The sequence below is a fragment of the Ctenopharyngodon idella genome, chromosome 20 (genome assembly GCF_019924925.1).
Source record: "Ctenopharyngodon idella isolate HZGC_01 chromosome 20, HZGC01, whole genome shotgun sequence".
NCBI lineage: Eukaryota > Metazoa > Chordata > Actinopteri > Cypriniformes > Xenocyprididae > Ctenopharyngodon > Ctenopharyngodon idella.
This window is the reverse complement of record NC_067239.1, coordinates 23,346,945-23,363,160: the sequence shown is the minus strand read 5'-3', so window position 1 is coordinate 23,363,160 and position 16,216 is coordinate 23,346,945. Positions and strand designations below refer to the sequence as shown.

Here is a 16,216-nt window from a genome sequence, read left to right as displayed (position 1 = left end):
GTATGCTCAGGTTTAGTCTATATATCTCTGGTTCTTGCCAAAGAGTAATTTCATCTTAAAGACACATACTCCTATTTCAATTTTATTAGAGGTACAGTACTAGATGCACTTCCTAATGTACAGTGGTTACTCTTACTTTGTACAGATTGAAGAAAATTACAAAACTGTGCCTACCTTCAAAGAAGATTCAGTAAAAGTCACTGGCTTCAGGTAAGGTCTAAAATCTAAACTTTCACTCAAAAGGTCCATTTTGGTTTTTACTGCTTGTTGTAATATACTGTAATATACAGTGTCTTCTCATTGTTGTGGTTTGTGTGTTGCTCCAAAGGCCTGGTAGCATTATAGCAGACTATGAAATCAAGACAACAACCGAGAGCTCCGGCAACTCTGAATTTGTAAAAGCAAACAGTCAGGTTGCCGACACTCTCAGATCCATGAATTATGCTGTAGCTGAGAATGCTTTTGCTGAAAGTGGTAAGGGTAGTCTGGAGCTAATCTTAAAAAACTTTTTTTTTAATTCTATCATTTTTATATTTTTTATAAGCATGATTATTGCTTGTAGAAATGTTAAAAAGGCCCATAAACCTTTAATAAAAATGAGAAAGATAAAAAACGGTTTATGGATTTTACTTTCAGAACAAGCAACTCTTTCCACTGCAACAAAATTGTATCCTCTGCAAGATATGATACTCCGATGTAAAATCCCAAATCCTGTTGTTGGTTCAATGAGTTGGACAGTGGATGACAAAGCTATACAACAGAACGAAAAATACTCCATTTCACAAGATGGTACAGTTCTCACTGTGAAAAGCATCACTGAGGAAGACAAAGGTGAGTCACATATCTTTGTTCTGTCAATAATATTATGTCAATTGCACCAGAACGCCCACCACACACCAGCTTATTGGTGGAGAGGAGACAGAGTGATGAAGCCAATCAGTATATATATGGGGATGATTAGGAGGCCATGATGATGGACAGTGGCCAATGGGCAATAGTTGACCAATATATATCTACTGATGTTTTGCACTTTTTACGTTTTCGGCATCAGCCAATAACATTACTTCATCTTTATTTTATAAAAAGCTATTTCTAGTGTGCACAGACTTAACAGATTACTCAATGTCGTGAGTAATTTACTTTAGTTTATAGCAGAATCAATAAATTGCCATCTAAAGTATAAATCTTTGATCACAAGGGTGAACACTGGCAGGGCATTTTGATTCCTGGAGGATAATAAAACAATGTAACAATGTCAATTCACGTCGCAACCAAGTGAATATATTGGAATATTACAATGACGACTTTTGTAAAAAGGTGTCACCTGTATCACGAAAGTGTTTTTGTAGTTTTAAAAATAGTTATTCCAGTTTGATTATCCATTGCTATATACATACAGTATTTTTGAAATGTTTTTTTATATTCACTGATTTAATTGATTAGGGGAAACTGAATTGAATATAAATTTATTAGAATTTGTCAGAGATGCATGTATGTAATACATGTATGTTATAGGCTACACAATATTTGATGATGTTCTATACACACATACACACACACACACACACAAGATATTTACTAAAATGAATGGGCTGAATGAGATCAGTGGAGAGGAAGATTATTACAATATAGCAAACAAGTCTTTATGAAACTCATGTTGCTTTTTTGTAATTTTGGAAACTCATATATTTTCATTGTGTAGAAAAAAAGTGATCAGTACATTATTTTGCATTTCTTACACAATATTTAGCCTGATTTGAGGTCTGGAGGGGTCGATGAGTTGCCAAAATTCAGAGCTAGCTTGCAGATTTTGGACAGAGTTGACCAAATTCACAGAAAATCATGTAGTGTATGATGGGGAAAGACTTTTTTTTTTTTTTTTTTTTTGCTTCAGACTATGATTCCATCCAGTCAGAAGATATCAAACCTGTCTGATATTTTGAGCTGATTTTAGAATACATTATTTTCATTGGTTGTGCGTCTCCTAGCAACGAGGCGCATGTTCTGAGTTAATTTGTTGTGTTCCTGTCTCGAAAATCTATCGTTGCCCAGTTTGTGATGTCTAGTGCTTTAAAATCTGTTTATATTTTAAAAGATTTGTAGTAAACATTGTTTTTAGCTTTAGAATATTTAAGAAAAATTATTGAATTAACAGAATTGTGTAAACCAATAGATTTTTATACATAATATACATAATACATACATAATAAATATATATATATATATATATATATATATATATATATATATATATATATATGTATATAACTGTATAATATTTTTTTTTTTTTTTTTACTTGCAGGTAGATACGCATGTAAAAAAGCAAGGGCAATACCTTACATTCAGTGGCAAGATATAGTTATTGAACCACTTCCCAATATCATAGTGGGTAAAAATGAAAGACAGTTTCAGTGCATCGATCAGACCGTGGAACTGACATGCTGTGAAACAAAATATGGTGTTGACTGGACCCCGATTCCTTCTGGTGATGAAGTGACACTTCCAGGTTGTACTTACAGACAATATATTCTTAGTTACTGAGTTCAATTTTCAGTTGCAAGTTTTGTTGAATTTACCATGTTTTAATTTTTTTTTCTTCAATGATTCTATTTATCTTGAAATCAGACAAGGGATGCATCACACTAAAGCATAAAATCAGGAGTGCAGATTGTGGTCGTGAAACCTTTACATGCCAACTCAAGATCTCAGAACTGCAAAGCTTGTCTTATGGCCAGAGGACAGTCACTATTAATAAAGTCAATCAAGGTAAGCCTTAATTTTTTCATCCTTTGATGCAGCAAAATGTTCTTCTATCTGTTTCAGCTGTCTGAAAGAAATAAATGTTTTTCTGTTTTTTTTTTATTTTTTTAAACTCAAAATATTTACTCTAGTACTGCCCTGTAAAAATGAAACTCTTGGAGATGGAAAAGAGGGTGAAGTTTTGACAGGACCCTGTGAAAAAGGCAAGGAAGGCACCATAATTTATCAGTGTACATCAGGTTCATGGAGAGAAACGAGCAGGAACTGTATACTTCAAGTTATCAAAGACATTCAAAAGCAAGTTGAGGTAATATTCATTTTCTATGTATTGGTGAAAAAAAAAAAAGTAATGTCCATTTGAAATATTTCTGATATTTACATTTCTTCTTTACTGTGTTATTTAGGTCTTGGTTGCACAGGACATCCCGGTGGTTGTGAATCAGCTCAGTACTGCTACAGTGAACAATACACAAGAGATAACACAGTCTCCTGTGAATGTCCAAACAGTTGTTGAGATACTTGTAAAAATCGCTGGTACAGCACAAACCATTATCATCGGTCAGCCTGTGATGAAGGTATGTACATTATTAATGCGTGAAAGACATCAGTCAAATTGTGGCTAATCAAAACTTTTTATCATGCAATACATATAAAATATTTGTGCATACGGTAATCTTCCCCTCTGTTGAAAAATTGTTTGTACTAAACATGATTTTCTGTTTCATTTCCAGTCTTTCCTTCAAACTGTGGATGTCCTTGTTTCGGACTTTGCTATTAACTCATGGAGCAATTTGAACAATGACAGCAGGACAGATAACACCAGCACTGAACTTCTGAAGGCTATTGAGAATATAAGTGACCGTCTCACAGATGGCAATTTTTCGATTAATGAAAAATCTATTGAGTTGAATAGAACTGTAGCAGACAGATATAGTGGAATATCAAACCTGACAAACTCAACCACTGAGATCCTGATACCACAGATTTCTAAACCTACACCCATAACCATCATAGTCTTCACAACTCTTGACAATGTCCTACCTACGCGTAATACTAGTAATAAAAATGACAATAATACAGATGTGCGGATCAATGGAGATGTGGTTGTTGTTAAGGTGAACCAAACAATTAGCAACATTTCTTTTGCGTTTGACATTACTGATCAGTCTTTGGGAAATCCTCAGTGTGTCTTTTGGAACTTCAATCTTGACGCATGGGATTCCACTGGATGTGAAGCAAAGCCCTATATCAGTAAAGGGAACGAAACTGGCAAGATTACATGTGAATGCAACCACACAACCTCTTTTTCAATCCTAATGTCACCGTTTTCCATTAAAAACATAGCCTTAGCCTATATAACTTACATTGGTGTAGCTATTTCAATGGCCAGCTTGATTTTGTGCCTCATTATTGAGATTATTGTGTGGAAGTCAATGACAAGAAATGACACGTCCTACATGCGACATGTTTCCATAGTCAACATTGCCGTGTCCCTGCTGATCGCAAACATCTGTTTTATCATTGGAGCCGCAATTGCAGAACAAGAGCAGCCAACCTCAGTGGGTCGCTGCAGTCCAGTGGTTTTCTTCATGCACTTTTTCTACCTGGCTCTTTTCTTCTGGATGTTAATCTCAGCTCTGTTGCTCTTTTACCGTACAGTCATGGTCTTGTCCCAAATGTCAAGGGCCAAAATGATGATCATTGCCTTCATAGTCGGTTATGGTGCACCTTTGCTCATAGCGGCCATTACTGTTGCGTCGACAGCTGGACCACAAAATTATGTCACGAAACAAGATGCTTGCTGGCTGAACTGGCTGGAATCTAAGGCCCTGCTGGCATTTGTGATTCCAGCTCTCACTATTGTAGCCATAAACCTTGTGGTTTTGATTGTGGTTCTGTATAAGATGTTGAGGAGAGGAGTTGGTGCCACAACTCAACCAGATGAGAAACATGCCCTGGTGGTCATTGCCCGATGTGTGGCTATATTGACTCCCATCTTTGGTCTAACATGGGGATTTGGAATTGGAACCATGGTGTCACGTGACTTAGGCATTCATGTGGTGTTTGCACTCCTCAATTCACTGCAGGTATCACTTTCTGTTTTTACTTTCTAGGTTATATTTTGCTTTTTTAAAATGCTAACTTTAAAGCATTAATTGTAATGCCAATAAAAAAGCAATTATAATATTCTGTAATTACAGCAATCTATTTTAAAGCCTCACAAAGATGCAAAATAAGTTATTTCCAATGTTATTAATATGAAATTAAACAGCATTACAAGTATTATTTACTCATAACATTTTCATCATATATTTGTAACAATTCTGCAGGGATTCTTTATTTTGGTGTTTGGAACGCTTTTAGACAGCAAGGTATGAACTGATTTTCATTATTTTGCAATTTGACATTGTGTCAGTCATTGTTAAAATGATCTTAGAGTCACTCAGTTCTACTGCAGTGCTTTAACCCATTTTGTCACATATGGTTGCAGATCCGTGAGGCACTGGGAGGAAGGCTGTCACTAAGGAACCTTACCAGCTCTAACCGTACCAGGGTAAATGCCAACAAAACAATGCATCTGATCCATGAGTTCTTCATGATATATGTACTCAGTTTACAGCTGATATCTTAAATCTCTGAATTACAGAGTACTAGTGCAGGACCATCATCTTCAACCGGACTGGGTTTCTTTCAAAGGATACGTAGGAGAAGTAAGTCTTGCTATTAAAATTGATACATTTTAATATATATATATATAATGTGTGTGTGTGTGTGTGTGTGTGTGTGTAAAATGTGTGTGTATCTCTCTCTCTCTCTCTATATATATATATATATATATATATATATATATATATATATGACATGACAATAATACTTTAAGTAACATACAAATAATTATTTGCAGATGTGTACAACGTATCTGAAGCCAGTGCTATCTCAGCAGCAACATCTTCCAGTGGCTCTGATACTTATGTGAATGCATAATCAGCTACTTCATTAAGCATTAGTCTACTTTACTAAATATTAAACAGCCTTTATTGAAAACTTTTCTACACTGCAAGTATATGTAAACTGCACTATCTGCCTCTGATTTCTGGGAAGAAGTGTTTCTATGCTCTGAAGTATTAATAAAAATGCAATCTACAGATCTAATGTTTAATTAAGGATACATTTTATTATAATGCTGTGATTTGCATGATTGGATGCACTTAATATAATATAGATCTAGAGAAATAGCTTTGTGTTTTCTGGTGTATTTTGGTGTATTTGATGTATTAATGTATTCTTTGCCATTTTAAATCATCAGCTTTGTTGTCCAGTTGGTGTCATACTGTCACTACATATATCATGCTGTTCTACACTATCTGGATTATTAAAAAAATAATAATAATAATAATAAAATGTATATTGTTACAGCTACACCAGAAATGAAATGCCTCTTTATTTTACATTTATTTTGTAGTTGATAATCACGGCATTGTAGCTCTCTTGTATTTTATTCATTTTCATTGCATTTGACAGTAATGATGAAATAGATAATGTTTCCAAATAACTGATTTATTTTAAGCCATCTCAGTATGAAGGTTAAGCTACAGTTTGTTAAAAATGTATGTATATTTGCATGACCTACTTTGGGATTAGATCTTTATAAAACAATAAGCATTGAATATTTTAATATCTTTTGATTAAAGCAAAATGATCCAGGAATTAATATGTTTTCTGGATGTGAAGACTTTGCCTTCAGTATTTGGTGTTATCAAGCTAACAGTTCATAAACGTCCCAAGCATGTGCATAGTCCACTGCATAACATCTCTGATGATATGTAAACAGATATCAATTAAATATGCACATGTACATTATTTTAAAAAATCATAATACTATTAAACAAAAATATCTCCTAATTTCTTCATGAACATGGTCACAAAAATGCTGCAAAGAGTTTTCTACAGTGGACATCAGACATCAGCCAGTATGAAGTAAAATACCTGTCAACAAGCCTGGCCCCTGCCTCTGAAACCACATGAAGAGGCTGCAGTGCGCGTGTAGTCATGGCCGTTGGCACAGAGATACCAGAGAAAAGATACAGGTAAAAGAATAAATGTTCATATGTAGAGAGAAATAATATTAATCTATTCAATTTTCCAATTTTTGCTAAATACAGTATTAGAGGTTTCTTTTCAAACAACATGAAACAATCATGACTTTCTTTGCAAATTTTGCAATTGTTTCCGCTATCAGAGAACAGATGTAGGCTACAAAATAACATAAAATAAAATAAATTGAGCATGCATGATAATATTACAGATAATTTATCTGTAATTTTATAGTTGACATGTTCTAGGCCCATCTGTAAGATTATGCAGCATATTTTTAATATTAATTAACAAGTTTGTTTGCCCATATAATCTTTAAGGTATTAGGTTAGCTAATTTGGCTTGCTGTCCACTGATGAGGGGCTCGATAAAGCAGCTTCAACTCGAGCTCTGATGTACCCCCCCACAGTCAATAAATATAGGATATGATTACATAGGGCAAGGTACCTGAGATGAAGGTGGAGTATGGAGAGGTGGAGGGATGCTGGAACAGCTGAGACTGAAAAGAGGTAAGCAGCTGCTTATATACTCTGGCTGTTGATTGGAAGATTAGATGGGCTCGCTCCTGCCTAAATTACGTTTAGGAACTTCACTTTGTTTTGTTATATACAGGTGCATCTCAATAAATTAGAATGTCGTGGAAAAGTTCATTTATTTCAGTAATTCAACTCAAATTGTGGAACTCGTGTATTTAATAAATTCAATGCACACAGACTGAAGTACTTTAAGTCTTTGGTTCTTTTAATTGTGATGATTTTGGCTCACATTTAACAAAACCCCTCCAATTCACTCTCTCAACAAATTAGAATACTTCATAAGACTAATTAAAAAAAAAAAAAACATGTTTAGTGAATTGTGGGCCTTCTGGAAAGTATGTTCATTTACTGTATATGTACTCAATACTTGGTAGGGGCTCCTTTTGCTTTAATTACTGCCTCAATTCAGCGTGGCATGGAGGTGATCAGTCTGTGGCACTACTGAGGTGGTATGGAAGCCCAGGTTTCTTTGATAGCGGCCTACAGGTCATCTGCATTTTTTGGTCTCTTGTTTCTCTTTTCCTCTTGACAATACCCCATAGAGAATCTATGGGGTTCAGGTGTGGTGAGTTTGCTGGCCAGTCAAGCACACCAAAACCATGGTCATTTAACCAACTTTTGGTACTTTTGGTGCTTTTGGCAGTGTGGACAGGTGCCAAATCCTGCTGGAAAATGAAGCATCTTTAAAAAGCTGGTCAGCAGAAGGAAGCATGAAGTGCTCTAAAATTTCTTGGTAAACGGGTGCAGTGACTTTGGTTTTCAAAAAACACAGTGGACCAACACCAGCAGATGACATTGCACCCCAAATCATCACAGACTGTGGAAACTTCACACTGGACTTCAAGCAACTTGGGCTATGAGCTTCTCCACCCTTCCTCCAGACTCTAGGACCTTGGTTTCCAAATGAAATACAAAACTTGCAACAGTCCAGTTCTTCTTCTCCTTAGCCTAGGTAAGACGCCTCTGACGTTGTCTGTGGTTCAGGAGTGGCTTAACAAGAAGAATACGACAACTGTAGCCAAATTCCTTGACATGTCTGTGTGTGGTAGCTCTTGATGCCTTGACCCCAGCCTCAGTCCATTCCTTGTGAAGTTCACCCAAATTCTTGAATTGATTTTGCTTGACAAGCCTCTCAAGGCTGCGGTTCTCTCGATTGGTTGTGCATATTTTTCTTCCACACTTTTTCCTTCCACTCAACTTTCTGTTAACATGCTTGGATACAGCACTCTGTGAACAGCCAGCTTCTTTGGCAATGCATGTTTGTGGCTTACCCTCCTTGTGAAGGGTGTCAATGATTGTCTTCTGGACAACTGTCAGATCAGCAGTCTTCCCCATCATCGTGTAGTCTAGTGAACCAAACTGAGAGACCATTTTGAAGGCTCAGGAAACCTTTACAGGTGTTTTGAGTTGATTAGCTGATTGGCATGTCACCATATTCTAATTTGCTGAGATAGTGAATTGGTGGGTTTTTGTTAAATGTGAGCCAAAATCATCACAATTAAAAGAACCAAAGACTTAAAGTACTTCAGTCTGTGTGCACTGAATTTATTTAATACACGAGTTCCACAATTTGAGTTGAATTACTGAAAAAAATGAACTTTTCCACGACATTCTAATTTATTGAGATGCACCTGTAGTTTGTGTCAAGTTTACAGATGCAGAAAAGTGCATAGATATTAAAAGTGTGTTATGTCATCATTGCTCATTATCACACTACAATACAAGATTACTTGTCAAATAAATAAATGAACCTGAAATCATTTTAGTTCAAGAGTAGAGACTGCAGAGTATCAGAGTTTCATGTTTTGTTTTTTTGTTTTGTTTTAAAGCTAAATGAGAAAGCATCTAGCTTTGGCATTTATTTCTGACTCTTTTCAGAAACTGGAGCAAAAGATTGCTTCTATGTATGGACAAATTTAGTCTCAACAACATTGATAATGAATGTAATGACGTGCGTACATTAGAGACTTTACGTTTCATTTAGGTTTTGTTTTAAGCTGCATATAAGATTTCTGAGGCTAATTATGTACGATGAAGTTGCAGAGACAACCTGTACTGATCTTACCATCCCTACAATGTTGAGGTGATGTGACTCTTGAAACTTCATTAGGGCCCGAGCACCGCCGATGGTGTGAATACTCTATTGTAATTGCTCAGTCAGTTATTCTTCTTCTCCTAAATGCATTTTTGAGGGCCAAAACATGCTCCAAATCTCATTAAACTTTGCACATGCGTCAAACGTGGTGAAAATTTACATCTGATATGGGTTTCAGAATTAGGTGTGGCAAAATGGCTTGATAGCGCCACCTGCAAAATTTCAATTAATTGCCCTTCGCGCTGCATTTCACGTACAGGTATGAAATTCGGTACACACATGTAACAGCCCAATACCTACAAAAAAAGTCCCTGGGAGCAAAATCTGAAAACCCAACAGGAAGTGAGATATTTAGAATTTTCTCAGCAAAATTTTTGCAGTTTTTGCCATTTCCAGATATTGTACTTTAACGAACTCCTCCTAGAGCTTTAATCAGATCAACATCATATTTGGTCAGTCTAATCTAAAGGCCTTTGCGACGTTAAATTGTGAAGATCTTGAGTTTTCACTGAAGGGTGTGTCCGTGGCGGCCTGACAAAATTCGATGTTTTGCCATGAAACAGGAACTTGTTGTAACTTGGCAATACAATGTCCGATCTGCCCCAGACTTCACATGTTTTATTAGAGTCCTGACCTGAAGACATCTACATGCCAATATTAGGTTACAGTCATAGCGCCACCTGTGGCAACAGGAAATGACATGTTTTACACTGTGATTAACTCCTCATAGACATTTAACCAGATCAACATCACATGTGGTCAGTCTAATCTTAAGGCCTTAGCGATGTTAAATTGCAAAGATCTTGAGTTTTCGTTGAAGGGCGTGTCCGTGGCGGACTGACAAAGTCTGATGTTTCGCCATGAAAGAGGAAGCTGTTGTAACTCAGGCATACCATGTCCGATCTGCCCCAAACTTCACATGTGTGATAAGAGTCCTGGGCTGAAGACGTCTAGAGTATATGCCAATATTCATTTATTCATAGGGCCACCTGCTGGCAACAGGAATTGGCATGCTTTACACTCTAATTCACTCCCAGAAACACATTTCAATATGCCACGAATTACCAAACATGCTAGAAACACGTTAAATCATGCAAAACTTGGTTAAGTGCTAAAGTATGCGATTAACGCGAATTGTTTTTTGTGCACGTGAATTAGGTTTTATGCATATGAAATTGGCTATGTATGTGTGCATTGTGTCTTTTGCATGAAATATTATTGAGACTAAATTTGTGCCTGGTAATAGGCCCACTGTAAATGTTTTACTGTAAATATTACAATGAATCAAATGTCTTAAATTAATGTCTTAAAGTCTTAATACCCATTGCAGTGGGAAAAAAAACTTCGTCCCAAATGTTTCACTTCAGCAATTTTAAATGACTAATTTCTGTATTTTTTACTACTACATCACTTGAATATCAAAAGCAATTTTATTGTATTATCACTTATACAGACATTTATACTTATAGAAGGTGTCTGGATAAGCTACATATTTGGCAAGGCTGCGATTATTTTATGCGCAGCCTGTCAGAGCTGTACGGTTCTGTGATCAGTAGTAATTGCTTCTCCATCTGAAAGCCAGAGGGCGCTCTTAGGCAGAAACTCAAAATATGCCTGCTGAAGAAGTAGACAACACCCGTCATTCCAGGAAATTCCTTGATTGATTAAACTTGACTAATAAACACACAGCTGCCTTATTCTGTGTAAGAAGCCACATCATCTCACAGAAGGATGCTCAACTGTCGTTATGAAGTGAGTTTGGAGTAAAAACATGTTATTAAATGTTGTTGTTTTTTTTGGACAAGATGTTAATAAATGCTTTTCATGTCTGGAAAGATGTTTGATGTGTGTTGCTTTTTCAAATGTACATTATAAGCGATTCAAACTCGCAGTGCTTTCAGATGGATTAGCATTTGGAGCCATACTTCAATGACAAGCTTCGCATAAAAAAAAATAATCGCAGCCTTTGCGATTTCATAATCGTTTTCAATGTTATTTTTCATATCGTGTGATAAATCGTTCAGCCCTAGTTTCCAAGAATGTTTTAATCCAGAGAAATAAGCAATTTTAACCAGTACACGGACCATGTCCGTGAGTCGCGTATCAATGACATCATACCCACGTTACCCTCGATTTCCGGTTTTATTTGGTAGAAACCATGAAAACACCAAAGACACTCCAATATATTATGTTTTATTTGACAGATAAGCAACTGTTTGAATGCATTCATTTACAGAAAAGGTCTTTCCAAGTTCGACTTTGACCTGACAGAAAGCGGTGATACCTAAGTGGCTGAGCTGTTTACTTACTTTTCAATTAGTCTTCCCATTGACAACGTAATTTTGTTCATTCAGACTGACACACGGAATGCGCATGTAAACAAGAGGCGGGATTTATCGCACAAACCAATCATAACCGATCACAAGCGCAATGGAGACATTAGGCTTGTTCGACTTCATGCAGTGCTGCACAGACCGATCGGCGTCTGACTAGAAGCAGTGCATGCCGGTTAGAAATTCAACCTAACGCACTAGAGCAAACCTCTTTTCGAAAGCTCAAACGTGCTGCGTATCACACGAGAATGAACCTCATTGGTTACACAGCACGTTTGAGTTTCCGGAAGGGGTTTGCTCTTGTGCATTAGGTTGAGCTTCTTCTTATGTCCGCTGATCAGTGTTTACATGCGAGTAAAAGAAACATAATTAAATCTCTTCATCATAACAAGTGATCGATTGTCTTCAAAAAATTTGGACTAAACTGCTCAATTCATTTTCCGATCTCTTTATGAAGTTTTTGAAGCATCAAAGTGGTAGTTACAAAGGCAGTCAATGGAAAGAAATCTGACAGCATTCTGTCATCAAAAAGATCTTCATTTGTCTTCCAAAGATGAATGAAAGTCTTACGGGTGTGGAACGACATGAGGCTGAGTAATTAATGACAGAATTTTCATTTTGGGGTGAACTAACCCTTTAAGGGGAAAAAAATTCTGCGTGTGTGTGAGAGAGAGATATGTGTGAAATATGTGATTTACTCCTGATAATGAAGCCCACAAGGCATTACAATGTTTCTGTTAAAGTGCTGCTCTCATCTATGTTTACACAAGAGAACAAGGAAATAATAGAGAAAATTAAACTTGTCTAGCAGGTGTCTTACACGCAGTCACATTATTGTGATGACCTGCACCAGCAGGATAATTTTGTGGGCGGATCATTTGAGAACAAAACTATATCTCAGACCCTGAGAAACAAGTTCAGCATCTTGTTATGGTCGTTTTCAGGTAGGAGTAACAAATCAGTGTGTTTATTCTTCTAAGCATTAAACTGCCTTTTTAAAATACATTCATAGAAAGAAACTTCTGAATGTTTGCTGTGAGTTTGTTATTAATGTAAAAGCATTTGCAATTTGAAATTTTGCCTAAATTCAGTTAGGTAAAATTGCAGTTTGCAGTTGATTGGTGTGCAATTTGTGCTTGCAATTTGTGTCACTGTAATTTATTATGAAATAATCCTATTCTATATTCTACATGAATGATAAGTACTTCTATGAGAGATTTGACCCTATAATGTAACCTAATGTAAACATTAGTTGTTAAAAAATTAATGGATACAATGTTGTTTTAGGAATTGTTTTATATATATATATATATATATCTACGGTTTATGTGTGTGATCTGATCTTGTGGGGACTTTTTTTTTTTTTTTGGAAAATGTAATAATGCAGAAAGTTTTCTGTGAGGGTTGTGTTTAGGGTTAGGGGAACAGAATATACAGTGTGTACAGTATAAAAAAATCATTATGTCTATGGAAAGCCCCCATAAAACATGAAAACTCAACATGTGTGTGCGTGTGGTTCAGGTATACCCTACATTAAGGAAAAAATCTGTAGGTGTGTGAGAGAGAGATATGTGAAATATGTGATTTACTCCTCATAATGAAGCCCACAAGGCCTTACAATGTTTCTGTTAAAGTGCTGCTCTCGTCTCTGTTCACAAAACAAGGAAATAAAATTAAACTTGTCTAGCAGGTGATCAACACGCAGTCACATTATTGTGGTGACCGCACAAAGACATGTTAATAACACTCATCAACAGCAGCTGTCACAGTTCTTAGGTGACAAGAACAGTCATCTGCAGGCTAGACCGTCCCATTTAACAATGCTCAGTCAGACCTTCGCGGCCTTCGAAGCATGCAGCCTCTAAGGCCACATCCACATGAAGCCAGAGCTTTCCCTATCCAATCTTTTTTTTCCCTCGTCTCAAGAAATATCTGCGTACACACGAAACCACTGAAACGGACTCAAAACGATGTAATATACATGCCAGATCAGTATGTGGCGCTGTAATTCTGCCACAGAGATACACTAAAAATGGAGAATAAGACTTGGAGCATGCACATAAACCTTGCGCACTGTATACAAACTTTAGAAATAAAGCTTTACTTTAGTAAAACTAATAGGCTCAGTAGCTTCTGTGGCACGAACACAAGCATGTAGTCCGCCGTTGTTGTTGTTGTTGCTGTTACGTGACGCAGCGGTTTCTGACTAGGGTCAAGACGTGGGGTGATGACATCATTGTTTCACAAAATATATGGATTGGCTGTACACACTAAAACGCAAGGGTGTCGTTTTTAGATTTATCCACTCTGGGACCCGGTTTAAAAAAATAGTGGTTTCAGGCTTCCAAAACGCCGGATCCATCTGGACAAAACGCCGATACGATACAGAATTTTTACGTATACATCTAAACGCGTCTCTGTGTGGGCGGGCTCTGAATTGGGACACCGCTTTTGTGTTGGTTTTTGCTCAGTTTTCTGTTTCCTTTGTTCCTTTTTCCTCTTCTAGTTAGTTTCTATGGTTTGATTAGTGTTTGCTCCTGTCATTGATTATGTGATTAGTTAGGTCTATGAATTTAAACCCAGTTTCTTTCATTTCATTGTCAGTCCTCGTTGTGATTAGTGTTGTCACAATACCAAAATTGACTTTGATACAATACCTGACTAAAATACCTCAACACTGAATAGATACCATGGCAAAAAAACAAAAACAGCAAAAGTAATTGAATAATATGACAGAACTTAAAATTCATTGTTTTATAAATTCATTTAAAATCTAAAAACTCACTTGTTCCCACCCTGCTTTTTGACCATTCCATTATCATTATTTATTTATTTATTTTAAAATAATATTGACATGCCAGTGTGAACGTTCTTACAGAGATGTTTGCAATAATCACATTATTATCATGTTAACATTTGCTAACCTTTCACAATTCTGAACAGGTTTGGATGACCAAAATCTTATTTCATGATTCATGAGTAATTTAATATTTTTTAAATGTAATTTTATAATTACAATATAATATAAGATATTAAAATTTTTGTTATCTTTGTTATTAAAAATAAGGAAAAATGCAAATTACAAACAATATGACAAATACTATAAGAAAGATACAAATGAATGAAATAAACTACTTTATTTTTTCAGCTACAGTAGGTCTATTTAACAGTAGCATTCAAGAAAGAATTTACAGTAAATAAGGCAGTGGTTATTTGCACTAAGTGGAAATAGCAATAGATTCTATTTACACTAAGTGAAAATAGCATATTTTCTTAGCAATAGATGCTATTTACACTAAGTGCAAATAGCTAAAGATTCTATTTACACAAAGTAAGAGTTTTGCCGTTGGGGCAACGTCAGACTGTTTTAAGCGTCGGCCGACTAAGTTTTCCCGGTGTGTTCTGCACCGTTGGCTCTAGTCGGACGCCGACTGTTTTTTTGTTTTGTTTTTTGGCCGATTCAACATGTAGAATCGGTGTCGGCCCGTCGGGCGAGAGAGAGAACTCTGATTGGCTCGAAGTTGAAGTGCGAAAATAATAGCAAAACAGTGAGCAAACAAGTCAAGGCGGTACAGACAGAAGGCTGTTCTCAATTTACGTCATGTACCCGAGTGTTCCAGGGCGAATGTTTAATATTAACGTGAGCCGAGTGGTATATACTGTAGAAAATTATCAGCATGAAAGATATTCAAAATGGTAAGCACATGTTGTTTTGTTTACGGTTTGTGTATCTGCAGCCTGCAGTGCCGGTCTGCCTTTTCTGAATTACGAATATAGATGAATATATATGAAAAAATAGACAGCGGTCTCAAGCAGGCACAGAACCTGCGTGCTGGCTGATAGACAATTGTAGTTCTCTCTGTGTGTTCACGCACAGTTTTTTTGCCCCAGCACAGGTGACGCAAGGCGACAGCACAGTTGGCTTTTATCAGTGCTAGTTCTTTGGCGTCGGTTTGGTGTCTCCCGACCCTAAACCTCACCCCCCTGGCCTCAAGAGTCGCTGTCACTATGTCACTGACACTAACAGCTGTGGTCTTTAGCATCCTTGTTAGCACGCTCGCCTCCCATGCTGGAGACCCCGGTTCGAATCACGCTTGGAGTGGGTCGAGTAGAAACGATTACATTTGGTGCAGTGTTCCGGATGGGAGTGAGGTTTAGGGGGGTGAGTGTAACGGATGTAGGCCAGTAAAAGCTAGCGACTGACACTAGCGGCTGATTACTTGTTAGCTCACTCTCCTCCCATGCCAGAGACCATGGTTTGAATCCCACTCAGAGCGGGTGGAGTAGGACCGGTTACACATTAAGTGTACTGCACTTTTGTATTTTTCAGACCTGGGACAGTCTTGCACACTTGCTTCCTGTCACGTGCACGTGCTCTCAAGTGGCCAAGACTGCA

General features: G+C 36.8%; 1 protein-coding gene across 50 annotated transcripts in view; it reads left to right on the top strand.

Annotated features, from left to right (window-relative positions):
* The window catches only part of adgrf6 (adhesion G protein-coupled receptor F6), a 58,189-nt gene extending 52,008 nt beyond the window's left edge, over nucleotides 1-6,181 (top strand). For all 50 annotated transcript variants that reach the window (XM_051874459.1, XM_051874458.1, XM_051874457.1 and 47 more), the window contains 12 exons: nucleotides 146-210; nucleotides 329-474; nucleotides 637-831; nucleotides 2,304-2,507; nucleotides 2,627-2,767; nucleotides 2,893-3,068; nucleotides 3,166-3,336; nucleotides 3,493-4,848; nucleotides 5,092-5,133; nucleotides 5,253-5,315; nucleotides 5,409-5,472; nucleotides 5,667-6,181. In XM_051874459.1, the coding sequence (XP_051730419.1) occupies nucleotides 146-210; nucleotides 329-474; nucleotides 637-831; nucleotides 2,304-2,507; nucleotides 2,627-2,767; nucleotides 2,893-3,068; nucleotides 3,166-3,336; nucleotides 3,493-4,848; nucleotides 5,092-5,133; nucleotides 5,253-5,315; nucleotides 5,409-5,472; nucleotides 5,667-5,746 (2,703 nt within the window). In that variant the 3' untranslated portion in view covers nucleotides 5,747-6,181. The remainder of the gene's footprint in view (nucleotides 1-145; nucleotides 211-328; nucleotides 475-636; nucleotides 832-2,303; nucleotides 2,508-2,626; nucleotides 2,768-2,892; nucleotides 3,069-3,165; nucleotides 3,337-3,492; nucleotides 4,849-5,091; nucleotides 5,134-5,252; nucleotides 5,316-5,408; nucleotides 5,473-5,666) is intronic.
* Nucleotides 6,182-16,216: the final 10,035 nt, after the last annotated feature.